Source organism: Rhinichthys klamathensis, unplaced genomic scaffold (assembly GCF_029890125.1).
Source record: "Rhinichthys klamathensis goyatoka isolate OS25496 unplaced genomic scaffold, OSU_Roscu_1.1 h1tg000475l_1, whole genome shotgun sequence".
Classification (NCBI taxonomy): Eukaryota; Metazoa; Chordata; class Actinopteri; order Cypriniformes; family Leuciscidae; genus Rhinichthys; species Rhinichthys klamathensis.
Window position 1 is genome coordinate 405,001 of NW_026606963.1, and position 16,883 is coordinate 421,883.

At 37.4% G+C, this 16,883-nt stretch overlaps 1 protein-coding gene across 2 annotated transcripts in view; it reads right to left on the bottom strand.

Annotated features, from left to right (window-relative positions):
• The window catches only part of sec24b (SEC24 homolog B, COPII coat complex component), a 38,145-nt gene extending 22,923 nt beyond the window's left edge, over positions 1–15,222 (bottom strand). The window contains exons 1-6 of one of the 2 annotated variants that reach the window (XM_056237010.1): positions 14,985–15,222; positions 12,674–13,288; positions 11,136–11,282; positions 9,471–9,581; positions 729–812; positions 472–635 (exon numbers count right to left, since the gene is read on the bottom strand). In XM_056237010.1, coding sequence (XP_056092985.1) covers positions 472–635; positions 729–812; positions 9,471–9,581; positions 11,136–11,282; positions 12,674–13,288; positions 14,985–15,087 — 1,224 coding nt within the window. In that variant the 5' untranslated portion in view covers positions 15,088–15,222. The remainder of the gene's footprint in view (positions 1–471; positions 636–728; positions 813–9,470; positions 9,582–11,135; positions 11,283–12,673; positions 13,289–14,984) is intronic. The other variant, XM_056237011.1, reaches the window with a different exon arrangement.
• Positions 15,223–16,883: the final 1,661 nt, after the last annotated feature.

Here is a 16,883-nt window from a genome sequence, read left to right on the forward strand (position 1 = left end):
ACATAAGATGCTGACTCGTCATCTCCGCAGTAGTGGGCGTGCCTATATGCAGGTTTCATACGGATTACATAATCTGAGAATATTTATTTTCCATTTGAATCTATTCATTCAAAATGTAGATATTTCAAGCTTTCTATAGATATATTTCTCATGTCTGTTAGGCTGAGTTTCGGTTCATTTTTGTGATGTGCTCAAATTCACTGAGACCGAATCGGCAGAAAGCTACATTATTTTACAAAAGCACGTTTTGTTGTTATTGTGAGTTTCACGAAATAAAAGCAGACCCTTTACAGTTTGCATTTATTCTTATCTCTTATGTGTATGACCAAAAATGACCGGCATGTCATGCAATAAGAGCTCTCCCCCCCCCCCCCCCCCCCCCCCGACTCATAAAATCTTAGTCGACTAATGGTTACTCGACTATTAGGGGACAGCCCTAGAAATATAACAAACTTGCGTCGTTGTCGGTACCTGTGAGTACGGCTGGTATCCCGCTGGTTTGTACCCTCCGTGTGAGGGGGAGGAGCCTGGTATGGGGGCGGGGCTTTGTTGGTAAGCAGGATGCATGGTTGGGTAATTGTATCCGAAGGGAGGAGCTTGCTTGGTGGGAACACCGGCAGGAGGAGCTGTACGATCTGAAGAGAAAGACGAGATAAATATGTATCAGCGAGTCATTTTCGTGTAGATCTGGCATTGAGATGTCACACTGAGGCGCTGTGAGGACGTACCCGAGTAACTGCCGCCCTCCAGAGACTCATAACTGTTGGGAACCGGAGACGCACTGCCTGTGGTTGTAGACGAGCTGTCTCCACCTGCAAGAGTTTATAAACACACAGACAAGAGGGATGTGTGGGTTGGGATTGCTCTCATTTTTTATGCACCCAGCAAATTACTCAAACTGAAGAGTGCATCCTACCATTTCAACTAATTGTTCAAAACGGTGGTTCAGCAACTCAAAATATTTCAAACTATATCGCATTGAAATGTCATATAATCAAATATTATATATTACTATATATATATATATATATACGTTTGTTGTCAGAAAGATATCAATAAGTTGTCAGAGAGAAATTTGTACTTTTATTCAGCAACGATGCATTAAATTGATCAGAATTGTCAGTAAAGATATTTATAATGTTACAAAAGATTTCTATTTGAAAACTATAAATATTTCTTTTGAGCTTTTTTTAAAAATCCATAAAAATTATATAGTAGCAGCACAACAGTTTTCAATATTGATAATAATCAGAAATGTTTCTTGAGCAAATCAGCAAATCACAATGATTTATGAAGGATCATGTGACACTAAGGACAATAGAAAAGTTAAAATAATAAAATACATAAAAAAAGTGTATATATATATATATATACACACACACACGCACACACATATATACGTATACACAATACATACAAATAAAAAGCCACATCAGAGCCAACACAAACATCTAAATATCAAAATATTTACTTAAATGAAAAAACAAACATTAAGATGAGTTTCAGCAATATTGCCCAGCTAATGGTCTTTATGGATTCTGATTGGCCAGTGATACCAATAATAATTTCAGTTTAATAGACCGATCAAACCCACCCAACACCACACAGAACAAACTCAAGTGCTCTAATGCTGTGTGTGTAAGCTAAAGCTACATGTCCAATTTCCTCTCTGATATTCAGTGATATCACAGAATCGGGACTCTCAGAGAAGAAGACAGAGTAATAAACCTCAGCACAGATTAACCTAACACTAATCCTCCATAACACAACTACTGAAACCAGACCACAGAGAGGGCCCGTGATTGGCTAAACCCCTGTTATCCTGCGCTTAATCCGTTACCTCACTGGATCAGCAGTCTGAACTCAAGAACATCCACCACACTTTATAACTGCAGAATATAAGAGGACACACGAAATGTTATTTTAGGCACATGAGAAAAAAAAAAAAAAAAAAATCACAACTATTGCTCCTCCGATTACAGCTCAACTACAGGAGAGAGGAACGACCGGTCAAGAGTGCAAGTCCAAGAAAAGGAGACGTTTCACACAGAGAGGATGATCACACCTCTGGAGTGTGTGATGAAACCTCTGGAGTGTGTGATGAAACCTCTGGAGAGTGTGATGAAACAGTAGCAGGCTTGGACATGACACATCCAAACTCCCCATGAGAAAACACTGCACCCCGACACACACTTCATAATGTAGAGCTAAAAATAGAGTCTGCCCATTTACACACACACACACACACACACACACACACACACACACACACACACACACACACACACACACACACACACACACACACACACACACACACACACACACACACACACACACACACACACACACACACACACACACACACACACACACACACACACACACACTTCTGAATAAAGCGGGAGCAAACAGGGTTACCAAGATTACCAGTCCGTTAACTGGAAACTGAAATGGTGCATTTCAAGCTGTTTTCTATGTGAATGTATTTTTAAAAATGTAATTTATTCCTGTGATCAAAGCTGAATTTTCAGCATCATTACTCCAGTCTTCAGTCACATGATCCTTCAGAAATCACTCTAATATGATGATTTGATGCTAGTTGTGCAGCTTCATATTTTCGTAAACACACTGCCACAATACTGGAGGTCGACCGATAGTGGATTTTACTGATACCGATAACTAGGTTTGACCGTACGTGCCGATAACCGAATTTTTTTAAAAGGATACTGTATTAAAAACAAACATAAAACTAAGTAAAACAGTGCTGAACTGAAATGTGCTAAATGAAATAAATATATTAAAATGAGAAGTTACAGAAAATAATTTAAACATTAAAATATTACAGGTTTCTTTAGCTATAACCTAGAAACATACGTACATTTCATAGGTAACACTTTGCAAGTCCCATTTGTTAACAAGGATGTATTAGCTAGCTTTCATGAACTATAAGCAATTTTTTTTTTTACAGCATGTATTAATATTTGAGCAAAACAATTGTACCTTTATCATTCATGTTAGTTCATAGTACATTAACTAAGGCTAACAGATCAAATACAAATTAAAACTCAATTTAAAATGTATTAGTAAATGTTGAAATGAACAAACTAACATTGCTACAACATTTATTAACCTTAGTTAATGCTAAAAATGTAATCATATTGTAAAGTGTTACCATTTCATATAATCCAAAGAGTCTGCTATGCTTAAAGATGGCCATCTTTAAATATCTGCAAAGGCCAGGGCATTAAATTACATAAATGTATATTACATGTATAGTCTCTCACTTTATTTGCTTCCATATTAGAACACTTGATGATTATCTAATCAAAATAACAATATGTATTGCAGTGATAAAAAAAATAATTGAATCGAACGTGTTTCTGATTCGTTTATGTTTCTGTCGACTACATGAACATATCAATGTTGAGAAAGCAATCGCGTCCCTAGCTTTAAATATGAAACTTCTCCGGCTAATGAATGCATAAAAGTGACCAGCTGGATATAAACTAATGCAAATAGATGGTAACAATTGCGACATTAAACATTTGCGTCAGGTTTGCGTGTGTTTTTGTCACATTGTTTTAACCACTTGAGGTACTAAAGTCCTCACAGCCTCGATGGCAAATATACTTTTGTTCTTTCTCTGCTGATGCAGCATCTGGTCAACAAATTAATTACTTTATAATGATATGGACTGTAGTGTTCTGTATTCATATGTTTCACTGTCAGTGTTTTAAATGCGCATCGAGTGTTAAAATAAACAACTCAGCCAGTGGTAGTTTGTTATGTGTCCTCTAGAGGCCGCTCTCGCTCTGTATAATGCCTCAGTCTCTTCAGCGCTCTCGTACCGTGTAAAGACAGCATACCCTGCGTCTCGATGTCCACACTACCATCCTAAACAGTACGTGAGATTCAAATAAGTGTCAGAAGTCCCTGATGGTCTACTATTTGTGGTGGATTTTCGAAGTGTGGATCTGTGCTCATTATAACAGCTAATATTACCCACAACAAACCCATTGAGCTTTAGAGGAGGAACTACAAACACGAGTAAAAAGGGTGTTAAAAAAAACTATAAAACATGGCGGATATGCACGACCGATGGTGAGAGGTTCAGATAAAGGTTTGAGTGACTAATCAAAGTTTAACCTGATAAAAAAAATATGTATGTAATGTTATCCATGTTATATTCCATCTGCAATAACAATGTGGACTTTTATAAAGATCCATTTGGCCATTAACTTTTAAATGCATATTATGCATGAATATGAGGAGAGTCTCCGCACAAAAGACTGCAGATCATCACACTTCTGCATTTTTCTACGATACGGTAGGAAATTAAATGTGGAGGATTTTAACTGTGCAAAGATGATGTAAGATGATTGACAGGATGATTGACAGGTCAGTTTACTGTGATAAGATGATTGACAGGTCAGTTTACTGTGATAAGATGATTGACAGGTCAGTTTACTGTGATAAGATGATTGACAGGATGATTGACAGGTCAGTTTACTGTGATAAGATGATTGACAGGTCAGTTTACTGTGATAAGATGATTGACAGGCCAGTTTACTGTGATAAGATGATTGACAGGATGATTGACAGGTCAGTTTACTGTGATAAGATGATTGACAGGTCAGTTTACTGTGATAAGATGATTGACAGGCCAGTTTACTGTGATAAGATGATTGACAGGTCAGTTTACTGTGATAAGATGATTGACAGGTCAGTTTACTGTGATAAGATGATTGACAGGTCAGTTTACTGTGATAAGATGATTGACAGGCCAGTTTACTGTGATAAGATGATTGACAGGTCAGTTTACTGTGATAAGATGATTGACAGGTCAGTTTACTGTGATAAGATGATTGACAGGTCAGTTTACTGTGACAAGATGATTGACAGGGCAGTTTACTGTGATAAGATGATTGACAGGTCAGTTTACTGTGATAAGATGATTGACAGGTCAGTTTACTGTGACAAGATGATTGACAGGTCAGTTTACTGTGATAAGATGATTGACCGGTCAGTTTACTGTGATAAGATGATTGACACGCCAGTTTACTGTGATAAGATGATTGACAGGTCAGTTTACTGTGTGATAAGATGATTGACAGGTCAGTTTACTGTGATAAGATGATTGACAGGTCAGTTTACTGTGATAAGATGATTGACAGGTCAGTTTACTGTGTGATAAGATGATTGACAGGTCAGTTTACTGTGACAGAATCGACAGAGAGCAACCGTTAAAGACGCAGTTGTTTGACGTGATAGTTTGTCCCAAAGCTTGTGTACTCTTCTGCTACACACTCAGAAGTATCTACTTTTTCTTCACAAAAAGAGTACATACTTTTAGGGCGTAGTATAAGCAGGCGAATTGAGATACTCCGCAATACTCTTCTCAGCCGCTCCAGCAACGGATGCAACCCGGAAAAACTATCGGTATGGATTTTTGCCGATAACGATAGTTCCACCAATCAACTATCGGTACAGATATTAGGGTTGCCGCGGTGAGGAAAATTTCCCACCGGTTAATCGACGTGTCACAACACCGGTAATCCCGGTGTCACCGTGGGGGGCGGGGCGGGGGGGTTAAATAGCTTTTAAATGCGTGCGCGTTATACTTTCACTTTCGAAATAAGCGTCAATTGGCAATTCAGCGTCAATTGCTTGAATGGACAAAAAACAACAACTCGGCTCGCTGATAATAAAACTTTTATTTATAGACAGAACTTTTATTAGCATAACGAACGAATAAAAATAACCCCATGCATAGGCTGAAAATCGTCAAACTGTGGGCCCAAACAAATAAGAACCATAAAACGTTTATTAACGAATAAGAAAATAAAACAGGCCTAAATAAATTACACATTCCGCCATTATCTTGCTTTTCTGTAATTTGACTCGTTCTCATCTCCACACGTGCTAAATGGAATCCTGATGCTTGCTGATCTGTGACGTGACTGGCTCTTGGCACGCACTGCGCAGTTCAGTTTTTAATTATAATGTATGCTCTCTTCTGAACTAAATAATTGATAATTATTATGTTTAATTAATTCAAATAAATATTTTAGCAAAAACGAATACTTTAAAAAAGTCAAGACATCGCGGTGTCACGGTGGGAAAGTGATGTCACCGGTGATGGGGCTTAAAACCGGTAACACCGTCAACACCGTCTATCGCGGCAAGCCTAACAGATATATCAGCAAAACCGATGAATCGGTCGACCTCTACACAATACACTACAATACTAGTCTACACAATACACTACAATACTAGTCTACACAATACACTACCTTCACACAATACACTACAATTTATAAGTAAGATAAATTAAAGCAGCACTAGGTTACTTTTCAACCTTCATAATATATTTCCAAGTCTCTTGTGATGGTACATCGACTTACAATAGGTTGAATGCCACGTCTGCCATAGCCTGACGGGGTCTGTAGCGTTTTTAATCGTACTTTTAAACTTCGGGTTTCGGGTAGTAACCGGCGAACAAAGAGAACTACAAAATTCGACTGCTTTAGGGCATATACGTCACTTCCACCACCACCCCCACTTCCTTAAAATCGGACGTGCGAGCCAAATGTTATAGTCATGGCCGAAGCAGCACAGAAAAACAAGAAAGCAAAGGTTTTATCGGAGCAAAGCAAAAAGAGAAAAAGAGAAAGTGATCGCGTTAAAGGCAGAATGAGGATCAACATTGGGCCAGCATTTTCTCGCTGGCGTGAGCTGAAGGAGGAGGAGGGGTGCCTGACCGATGCGGACTTGCCAGAAAAAATCAAAAATCAAATGAAAGCCTGTGTCTAAACGGCGTGCACAAGTTTGGTAGGGGCTACATTCTTGCAAGTAAATATATAAGATGTACAAAATCATATTTTAGGATACCCAACATGTCTGTGATATTTGTTTATTTGTCTTGCCTCAAGCTATAATGCAAATCGATTTGTAAAATTTGCAATTCATTTATGGTAGCTTGATACTATAATATTGACGATATATGGTTATTATCAACCACTCAAACATTGCATTGAAGTATCATATAGATCCAGTAAAACGGTAACCAATAGACTAGGCTACTATAATGACGCTGGCTTGTAAACGTGATCATTTGTCGTTAGAAAAAAAAGAAAACCCATGAAATTATATTCATACGACATGCTGAAATATATGCCACTGTACCTGGGATGAAGACATTTCACACGCGACACAAGCAGAACACCTGCATGTGACCTCCTCCTACAGTGTTCAGGGCTATCATGGTTGTCAACAATTGCACGTGCATGTAGGATGACAGAGTTTACGACAGTAGCAGAGGTCTAGAGGACAATACTGTTTCCCAACTGGGGGACCCCACCCCGAGAGCAAAAGTAACCTGGTGTTACTTTAATCAAAAGTGACAGTAAAGTATAATTTTACAAAATATTCGATTTTAAATAAATGCTGTTCTTTTTATTAATATTTATATTAATTATTCCAAATATTTGATAGTTTTAAGATTGGAAATAATTTAATTCAGTTTTTGTAGGCCATAAGAAGCTAACTCTAATTGGGGGTTATAACAAATACATATACGATATTTAAAATAGTTTAATTTCAAAAGAACAGCTAAAATAAAATTACAAATAAAAAACACGTCTATCCCAGTAATTATGAGACTTTCTGTTTGTGTTCACAAGCTGTCTGGGCCTTAAAAAAAAAACGACTTCCTCTTGCAGGAAACAACCATATGTGTGTGTGAGTGTGTGAAAGAGAGAGTGGGAGTGTGTGACTCTCAGGGTCGGGGGAAGTAGAGACACATTTCTCATCACTCCTGAAACTGGTTCTGTGAGAAGTGTGTTTTTAAAATCAACATTTTGACTATTTAGTGTGAAAACAATTGCTGTTCTTCAGGTCTGTGGATGAGCAGAGAAAAGCGACCCAGAGGGACACAGGAGAGACATCCCCGGGAACTGAACGCTGGCATTGCCTGTGCATGTCAGTCCATGATGTTTTAGCGGTTTATAGCACGTCTCACACTTGAAATAGTCAATACTGGGAAATCGGAATCATTCATTTGACGAACGCTGCACACAACATGCTCTAGTATTGCACGTCTTCATGTGTAAACATTGCCAAATGTACTATCGATTTGTTTCTGAATGGACTTTTCAGACTTTAAAAGGCTCTTCTTCACTCAAACTGATGCATTTTCCGTCGTAAACCTTGAAATGACCCTGTTTATATATACACAGTTCAACGCACGTGAATATGAGGCTGTCTGTTGCTAATCATCTAGTCGTAGCATTTGAACACGGCATAGGTTCACACTGCACGTTTGGCACAGAGATGTGGGGTTAACAGAGCAGGGTTACATAACCCTGTTAAAACAGAGTTAAACGCAAGGTTTAGTATGATGACTTTTAGTCTGAAAAACATAAGTAAAAAGTACATATCAGCAAAATAAATTTGGCAAAATGTACAGTACAAAATGTGCGCTCAACCTGACTGCCCTTTTCCGAAGTGATGAATAAACTAAAAGTGACACCAATGACTTTTAACATCTATTAAAATATTCCATCAATAACTCACCACTATAATCTCTACTAAATGAAAATAGTGTGTGTGTGCGTTACTTATTTTACTGGTATATTATCAAAAAACGCTTAAAATATGAACACCCAGCGATATATTAAAAGTTGGGTATAGTATACATTCACGTAAAGTGATATATATTATATTGAAAATTTGACTGATTGCTTGTAACATTGTAAAATGTAACATATAAGGGCTGCATTGCAGATATTATTAACATTAACATCATGATTTTGTGAATTGTGAAAAATATGATTAATATATATAAATTTGACTTGAAACTGCTGCTATTTTGGTTGTTTTTCTATAAAGTCAAAGGGAGAAGTAAGCACTATGAGAGAATTATTTATGAGATGAATGGTTTTTACAAATCAGAAACTTGTATGAATGCACCATTAAACATGCATTTTAATGAGGTCATGTGACAAATTAAGCATATTATGGCTTGAAAAATGTATCATTGCATGCATACTTATAAATAAATAAACATATGTGTATATTTATGAATTGAATACTATGAATTTATAAATATAAATGAATTTAATAGTATGAAGCAAATACTATACAGTACGCTAGTGATGTTTGTGTACTCTTGAGGTAGCTCAGTGAAGGTCATCAGAAAAGCAAGATAAACAAACAAGAATACAGACTTTATGAACGTGTATGTTTATGGGAATTGTAGACTTCAAGTGAATGAATAACTTGCAAGAACGAGATATATAAATATGTTAAAGACAGCAGAAAGTGTGCATATTCGTGTACGTTAATCATTTTAAAAAGAAAAGGACGATGTATGGATGGAAAAAGACAAATCTGAGATGGAGGGATCATGAAGGAACAGATAAGTGAGAAAGGGAGGTGAGTGGAAGAATGAAAAAGCGAAAGCAGACCTGCTTCCTCATCCTCCTCATCCTCTTCCTCATGGTCAGAACTGGATGAGGAGTGATCGCCCGCGGCCGAGCTAACGGCGTTATTCACCCCACGGTCACCGTACAGCAGTCCTGAAATACAGCAACCATCAGAGACAACACACGGGTTGAGTACAGAAGGACGAGAACTGAGCTCTGCGCTTCTCCGACCCAAATCTCACACGAGGATGACACTAACATGACCCAAAAACTAGCAGCACATGATGGTGTGATGCAAAGAAAATGCAAAGAAAGAGATGAACGAGTAAGAAAAGCACGTGGAATGATATGACAAACTCTGTCGACACACAAGACATAAAAAACATCACAGAATCATCAGAAGAGACACAACCTGTCGGGAATGACACACCAACAGTGGTAAAATAGAATATAAAAATAGACAATAACAGTAGCCGACAATGTCACTTTACAGTCCTAATGCAGTTTTTTTGCCAGGATGTGAAATAACATTCTTGCAATTTGAGGGCTGCACGAAATCGATTATTAAATCGCAAAAGCTGTGATTTAATTAGAGATATGCGCTGCGTGTTTCAGAGAGAAGCGCGGCACTGGTCATGTACACGAGCAGCTCATGATCCAGTGTTTTCCCAGTCTTGGAAAAAAGGCTCAGTTTATAGTAAATGCTGCTCCGTACAAACTTCATCCTTGGTCACTTATAACATGCATTTGGGAACGCAAAATGCGACAACCGTCTTCCCAAACATGTAATGAGAATTCGCCGTTTTACGCCAAAATAAAAGCTTGAACTTTTGAAAATTAAGAAATTAAGACATCCATAAATATTAGTATTGTAATTTTACAGCTGTACTGTAAAATTATATTATTTTTCTTAAAACTTTTTTTTATTTCACAGTGAAATATTACAACAATACAATTTCTTATTTTGTCTACTATTTGTATTGAGTAATACCAATAATAATCATAATTATTATTATTTTTATAGTCATATTGCTAATTGTACAAATTTAGGACAAATTGTGCAGCCCCAAAAAACTGGAGCTTTAAAAAAAAAAAAAAAAATTTTTTTAATTGCAATTTTAATCTGAAAAATGACAATTAGATTTATTTCCCCAAAACGTGCAGCCCTAGCAAGATGTGGATTTTTTTTTGGTAGCACTTTATTTTACAGTCCTGTTCCCCATGGACATACTATGCACTTATTATAGTTATTAAAATAACTGGGTAATAACTACTAGATACTAACCCTCAACCTTCAACTAAACCTAAACTTAACCCCTGTAGTTACCTTATATTACCCAGTACTTTCTTAGGTAAGTACACGCAAATGCACGTACTGTAAAATAAAGTTCAACCTTTTTTAAAATAAAATTATGAAAAAATAATTCTGAATTACAGACAGCTTGATTGATAATCAATAACCTATACAGTAGTCAACATTTAAAGTGGATCAAAAAAGTTCATCAAAGTTGTCCTAAGACGAGAACAGGTATTGTTGTAATTCATGTATAACTTTGATTAAAGGTTTTGATCCACTTTAAATGTTGACTATCTAATAATAAACAAAACAAGACATAAAAAAAGACACAAATAATGTCAAAATACAGCTTACTGGAAGAAATGAAACCGCTAACTGTCAATTAATGTGTGAAAGTGGATGTTTGGTACCTGGATGGTGTTGTGGTGAAGAATGCACAGAAGTGCCTGGGGTTCCTGAGGGCGCTCTCTCTTTATCAAGGCCCTCTTTGCTGGGAGCGGCCCCGCCGTAATGATGGCTCATGGGATTGTGGAGGTTTTGGTTGTAGTGTTGTTGAACTATAAATACATTGGTTAAAACAATCAATACAAGTGATATGAGCATTAATTCCATTCTTTTGCATGAACATACACTCAAACCAAAAATTATTCATATTATATCACACCAGATATATATTTTTATATTTTTCTACTTGTGTGTGCAGGACACTATAGTTCATTTATGTAAGTGAGGAGAGCAAAATAAAGTAAACTGTGACATATTTATACCCAAAAATTCTTCATACAGTGACTACCAGTAAAATTTATAAAATTTTAGGACCAAAAATTATTTAGACACTTTGAGCTGAGGATGTTTTGCTGAAGCGTTTTTTTATTTAATTGCTAATGCAAGCTTTTTACACCACAGACTGAACAGAATTAAGCATTGCTTGGTCACCGGTTGAGCTAAACTGGTATTATCTAATTGTGTGGTTTAATTTAACAGCTGACAGATATTCAACATAATTCATCTGTGAGAGTCTAACAGAAGGACGGACAAAACCAGTGAAATATCGACTGATTTAATAACTCTGAGTTCTTGTCATATTTTATTACCATTTTCTAAACTATAGCGAATAAACTGTGATAATTTGAGAAATGAATACATACATACACGTTCTATGCGTGTATGTTGTTGTGCTTTTGTTTTTTCCCTCTCTTGTATGTCTCCTATGCTATTTCGCTCTCAGGTTCCTGTGATTGGCCGTGTCAGCTGTCAATCATCATTAGGGCGGGTCTTCTGAGTCCAATCTGACGTCGCCCCGCTGCTTTAAAAGACTTCCAGCGCGTCTCGTTTGGAAGCAGTGTGTGTGTGTGTGTGTTCAGTGTCCTGAGTGCGTACTTTGTATCAGTTATTAATCGAACCCCATTTGTGTATGTGTAGTCTAACATTCATTTCCTTACTTTTTGCCGTTGTTCTGAGTTTAATGTTCTTTATGTGCGCAATGTACATTGTGCCCGTAGTAATGTCAGGTGTTAGACACACTAGGTAAGAAGTGTGCGTCACCTTTTGTATTTCTTTTTTCTTAGTTAGAGAAGGATTTAAGGCCGTCGAATACGCTGAAGAATTCGGTTTATTTTCCACATTTTCTTTTACTAGGTTGTGGGGAATCGTTTAAGGGAATTATTTTGGTATATTTGGTTGTTTAATTTGCCACCGCTGTATGTTCTTTTTCTTTTTTGTGTGTTCTCATTTACATTGTACATAGCTCACTCACTGCATCTAGTGGCTTTGGTGTTTGTAATAAATTATCATGTTTCCAATACTTGCTGTATTCTATTCATGGCTTTCTGCTTTTCCCAATCTACCAGCAGAAGTGTGATATCTGAATGTTGCGTTTGATCTCCTAGACCTTTAATGATCGTGACACTGTACACAGCGCATTAGGATGAAATGCATTCAAACCAACCTGCATTCGATTGGCCATTGACAGTGGCCGTTTGGCTGAGAGGCGGAGCTCCGAATCCCAGGTGAGCTGGTGTGGGTGTGGCCCCGTTCCCTTGAGAATGCTGTTGCAAAGAACTCTGGGTAGGTGGCGGTGGCATTGGTGTTGAATCGGGCGGCTGCCCTGCGCCAGTTTGAGAGGATCTCAGCGTGCCGTACTGACTGCTCCCAGGGGCTGATGGGTAGGAAACGATGGGGTACAGCGGGGCGCCGAGGTTGTTGCCACTGGCTGGTGTCACCAAGCTGGGCTGCACCTGCTGAGGTTGGGGTTGGGGCGGAGTTTGACCCTGTGAGGGGTGACTATACGCCTGTCTGTAATACCCGGCTGGCATAGTGTACGGCGCAGTCTGCTGGACATTTGAGGTGGAGTACTGATGTGCAGGTGGCTGCGATCCTGGTGGTGCTGCGTACAGCGACGGCCCTGAGCTGTTCTGGTAGTAGTTCCCACTATAGTCTGTGCCTGAAACTGGGATTTTTCCAGTCGGAGGAGCGCTGTGTCCCGCCATGGTGGGGTAACCAGTGGGCGGGGCAGAACTATAGCTGGATGCGGGATACATGGCAGGGAACGGCTGTCCCGGACCTGTCAAAAACAACAACATCAATTTGATTTGCGAGATTGCCATGCAAATGATGTGCAAATGTGACAAATGCACGTTTGTCATTAGACGAATCATACAAATTGACCAATGAAATCCAACAGCAGTTGAAACTCGCATTATTCTATATTTGCCTTACAAATAAGTAGAGTGATGGTAATACCAGATTACTGAATGACTACCATATTCTTATATCATTTATTTATCATATTTATACACTGTATTTACATTGTGACAAGGTTACTAAAACCATAAAAAATTATTGTTAACTGAAATATAATAAAAATACATGTCTAACAATACAATACTGTGCAAAAGTCTTATGCATGCCATGCATGTTAGTATTTTCACCCCCCCCCCCCCCCCCCCCCCCAAAAAAAAAAAGTTAAGCCATTTATTTATATCTTTTGCTGTAGTGTGTCAGACTCAGTAGGAAATATCCATTTACATTTCCAAAAAATAATTTAGCCATTAATTGTAATAATTCAGTAGATTTTTGTATGCTCAAGGAGTTTGACAACAGTATGAACTGATCATCGAGTCTGTCTGTGATTATTATACATTATTGGGATTATATTAAACACTATATTTAGTTTGATATAATGCACTACAATAACTAAAACAAAAACTGAAATAAATTGTATATAGTCGTATTAAAAAATAGGTCTTTATGTAAACCAATATAAAAATCACAACAACAAAAAACTCCAAGTACTAAAATCTTAACAAAAAGTAAAATGAAAACGGAAAATATTCAAATTAATCAATGTATAGGCTAAAACTACACTACATTATAATCCATGGTACTTTAATAGATACTAGTATGATATTAACATGTTCAAAAGACAATTTGCACAGATCTTTCTCTGACTTTATTACTAAATGACAATTCGACAACATTCACTTGTCACGTCATCTTAAAAAACGGTAAGATGCACATTAGAAAATAGAAAACATATTGCTACTTCATTTTATGCAGTTTAACACTAAGAACACAGTCAGATTATATTAGCATGATGTAAAAATACAGCTCACAATCGTAAAACCACAAAACGACGTTGGCAAATTACCGTTAAAACAAGTTAAGATATTATTGAGGTTTGTTGGGAATATTTAATCAATATTTATCACGTTTATTCTGCGAGCTTAATTTACCACAAATATGAGACATCTGATCAAGACAATGACATATGTCAGTTCGTAATTCAGATCAACCATATGACAATATCTTAAGAGATTAATTAATAATCCGGACCTTAAAGATTTTTAAACCGAGAGAAAGAACAACCAAGCTACCTGAACTAAACTAGCCGCTAACGGGCTATGGACAGGAGATGACAACAAACCGACCGAAATAAATATTCATTAAAACATACCGACAGCTGCTATATGACTTAAATGACAGGTACAGAAAATATTATTATTTTGTGATCTGTAAAGGTCGATGTCTCCACCTCAAAGACGAAGATGACAAGTGCTTTAGCTTGGCCTCAATCTCAGGCCTTTAGCTTGGTAACTTATCTTAGCTTTTCAAGTGGATTTGAATGTGATTTTAGCACGTAAGTTTAGCCATTAGCGTCTAAGCCTAACACTTAGCCAGCCTGTTATCTCAGCTTTTGAATGTGTTATTCGCGTTAGCTTTAGCATGTTAGCTCAAGTGGTTTCGCTTTAATCCCGTACCGTTCTGACAGGACGCCGCTGCCGCTCCGCCTCCGTTTTGTGTAGAATTCATGCTGTAATTATTCACGGACGAGTTTGGATTCGTGTGTCCCTGTGTGGACATCTCTATCCGACCAGTTAAGGATCCTCGATTATATAAAAAATAAACGCCGCTATCACCAGTTGTGGGTCTCCATCGACCTGGCCACAGCTGAGCGCAGGGTCTGTCGGTAACGGTGATGATGATGATCACGGGCCGCTGAATCCAGAGATCAACAGCGGCATCACTGACGGCCCTTCAAAATAAAAGTCTTCAAATAAAGGAGATTTTTCTTTTTCTTTAAAATAAAATAAAATAAAATAAAATAAAATAAAATAAAATAAAATAAAATAAAAAAAATGAAGGGGGAAAAAGAGAGAAAGAAAAAAAAGCCTCCCTTTCCCCCCCTCAAAATCAAAGATGAATTTTACTACATGTATAGAACGAGTATACAGGTAGCGCATCTTTAGGCTTGTTTCATCTTGAGGGAATTTATCCGTCTTTACTCTCTGGACAGACGTTTTCTGTGATACTCTTCACTAATAATTGAATGCTTGCATCTGATTCTGATTGGTTGAGGGACGTTCTAAGGGCTAAAGTAGTTCCAGGCAGGTCTTGACCGCATTACATGTCCATATCACTCCGCCAAATGATCCCCAATAGTAACCGACTACTTTACTTCAAAGGTCCCTACAGCCCGAGCCGACAACTGCAAAAGAACCAAAACCCAAACGCACACACTCAGGTAATTCACACAAGCCTCCCTTTTGCTCTAAAATTACATTTTGAAATTGAAATAGTAAGCGTGGAGAGCGTTTCAAGAACAGAAAATTGACAAATGTCAAAATGACGTATTAACGATGTAATGTTGATTCAAGTTATATTTCAATAACATGTTGCAAGTTCATCGATTGTGAAACTACTTAAATTTAGCTGTAAAGCAGCTCTACAGAAGACAATAGTGTCATTATTCAGCTCAGTTCAAGTTTTTGTGTCAAAATTAAAACAATTTAATTAGGGTTTTGTGACAAAATATGAATACCTGCACCATACAATTTATTCCCATATGTGTCTAATTCAAGTCGTATTTGTCATAGACATCCAGATCAATGTAACCAGTTTAGGCTGAAACATGTGGGTTCATTACACTATTGATCTTTACATCAGTGATCCAAAACCACCATATTTTACCAGGTGTTTCTTTCCTTTATATAGACATCCTGATAGAAGGCAAGGTGAAAAATTAGCATTTCACTCTGAATCTGAAACATTTTTATTTGGGTTCATAGGTAAGGTATTTCCTAATGCATTATTTATCATATTACTTTTTGAGTAATAAATACCACTCCCTTTTGCCAAGAACGAAACACTCTGTCTGTGCTGGAGGCAAATATCTGCCTGGCACTCTCTTTATATAACAGTAATAAACTGAGATTAGTAGGTAGCAAAGGGAAGGAGTGATTGACAAAGCTGGATGGAAAATAACCGGCTCTAAATATGTTACATGCACTTGATTCAGCATTGCTCAATGAAGACACTGCATCGGACTCCTGCAATTTCCTTCCATGTTACCACAGTCACTTCACACATCAGTATAAGTAACAATGACACTACAACAACCACTTCTTCAATTTGGGTAACAGTCAATTTTCTAAATAGGCATAAGCATGCATGAATAAACAACAAGCTCAGTCAAGCAAATGCAATTAAAATAGCTTTATTGAAAAACTGTCAATAGTTAAAAACATCATCAATAATTTTTAAAATAGCTGTGCAACAAATACTTTAAAACCCTGTCTAGCTTAATGAAGCGCCAGGCTTCCTAAGAACCATTAGTAGTGTTAAAGTCGCCGTGAAATGGTAATCAAAACTGGTTACTT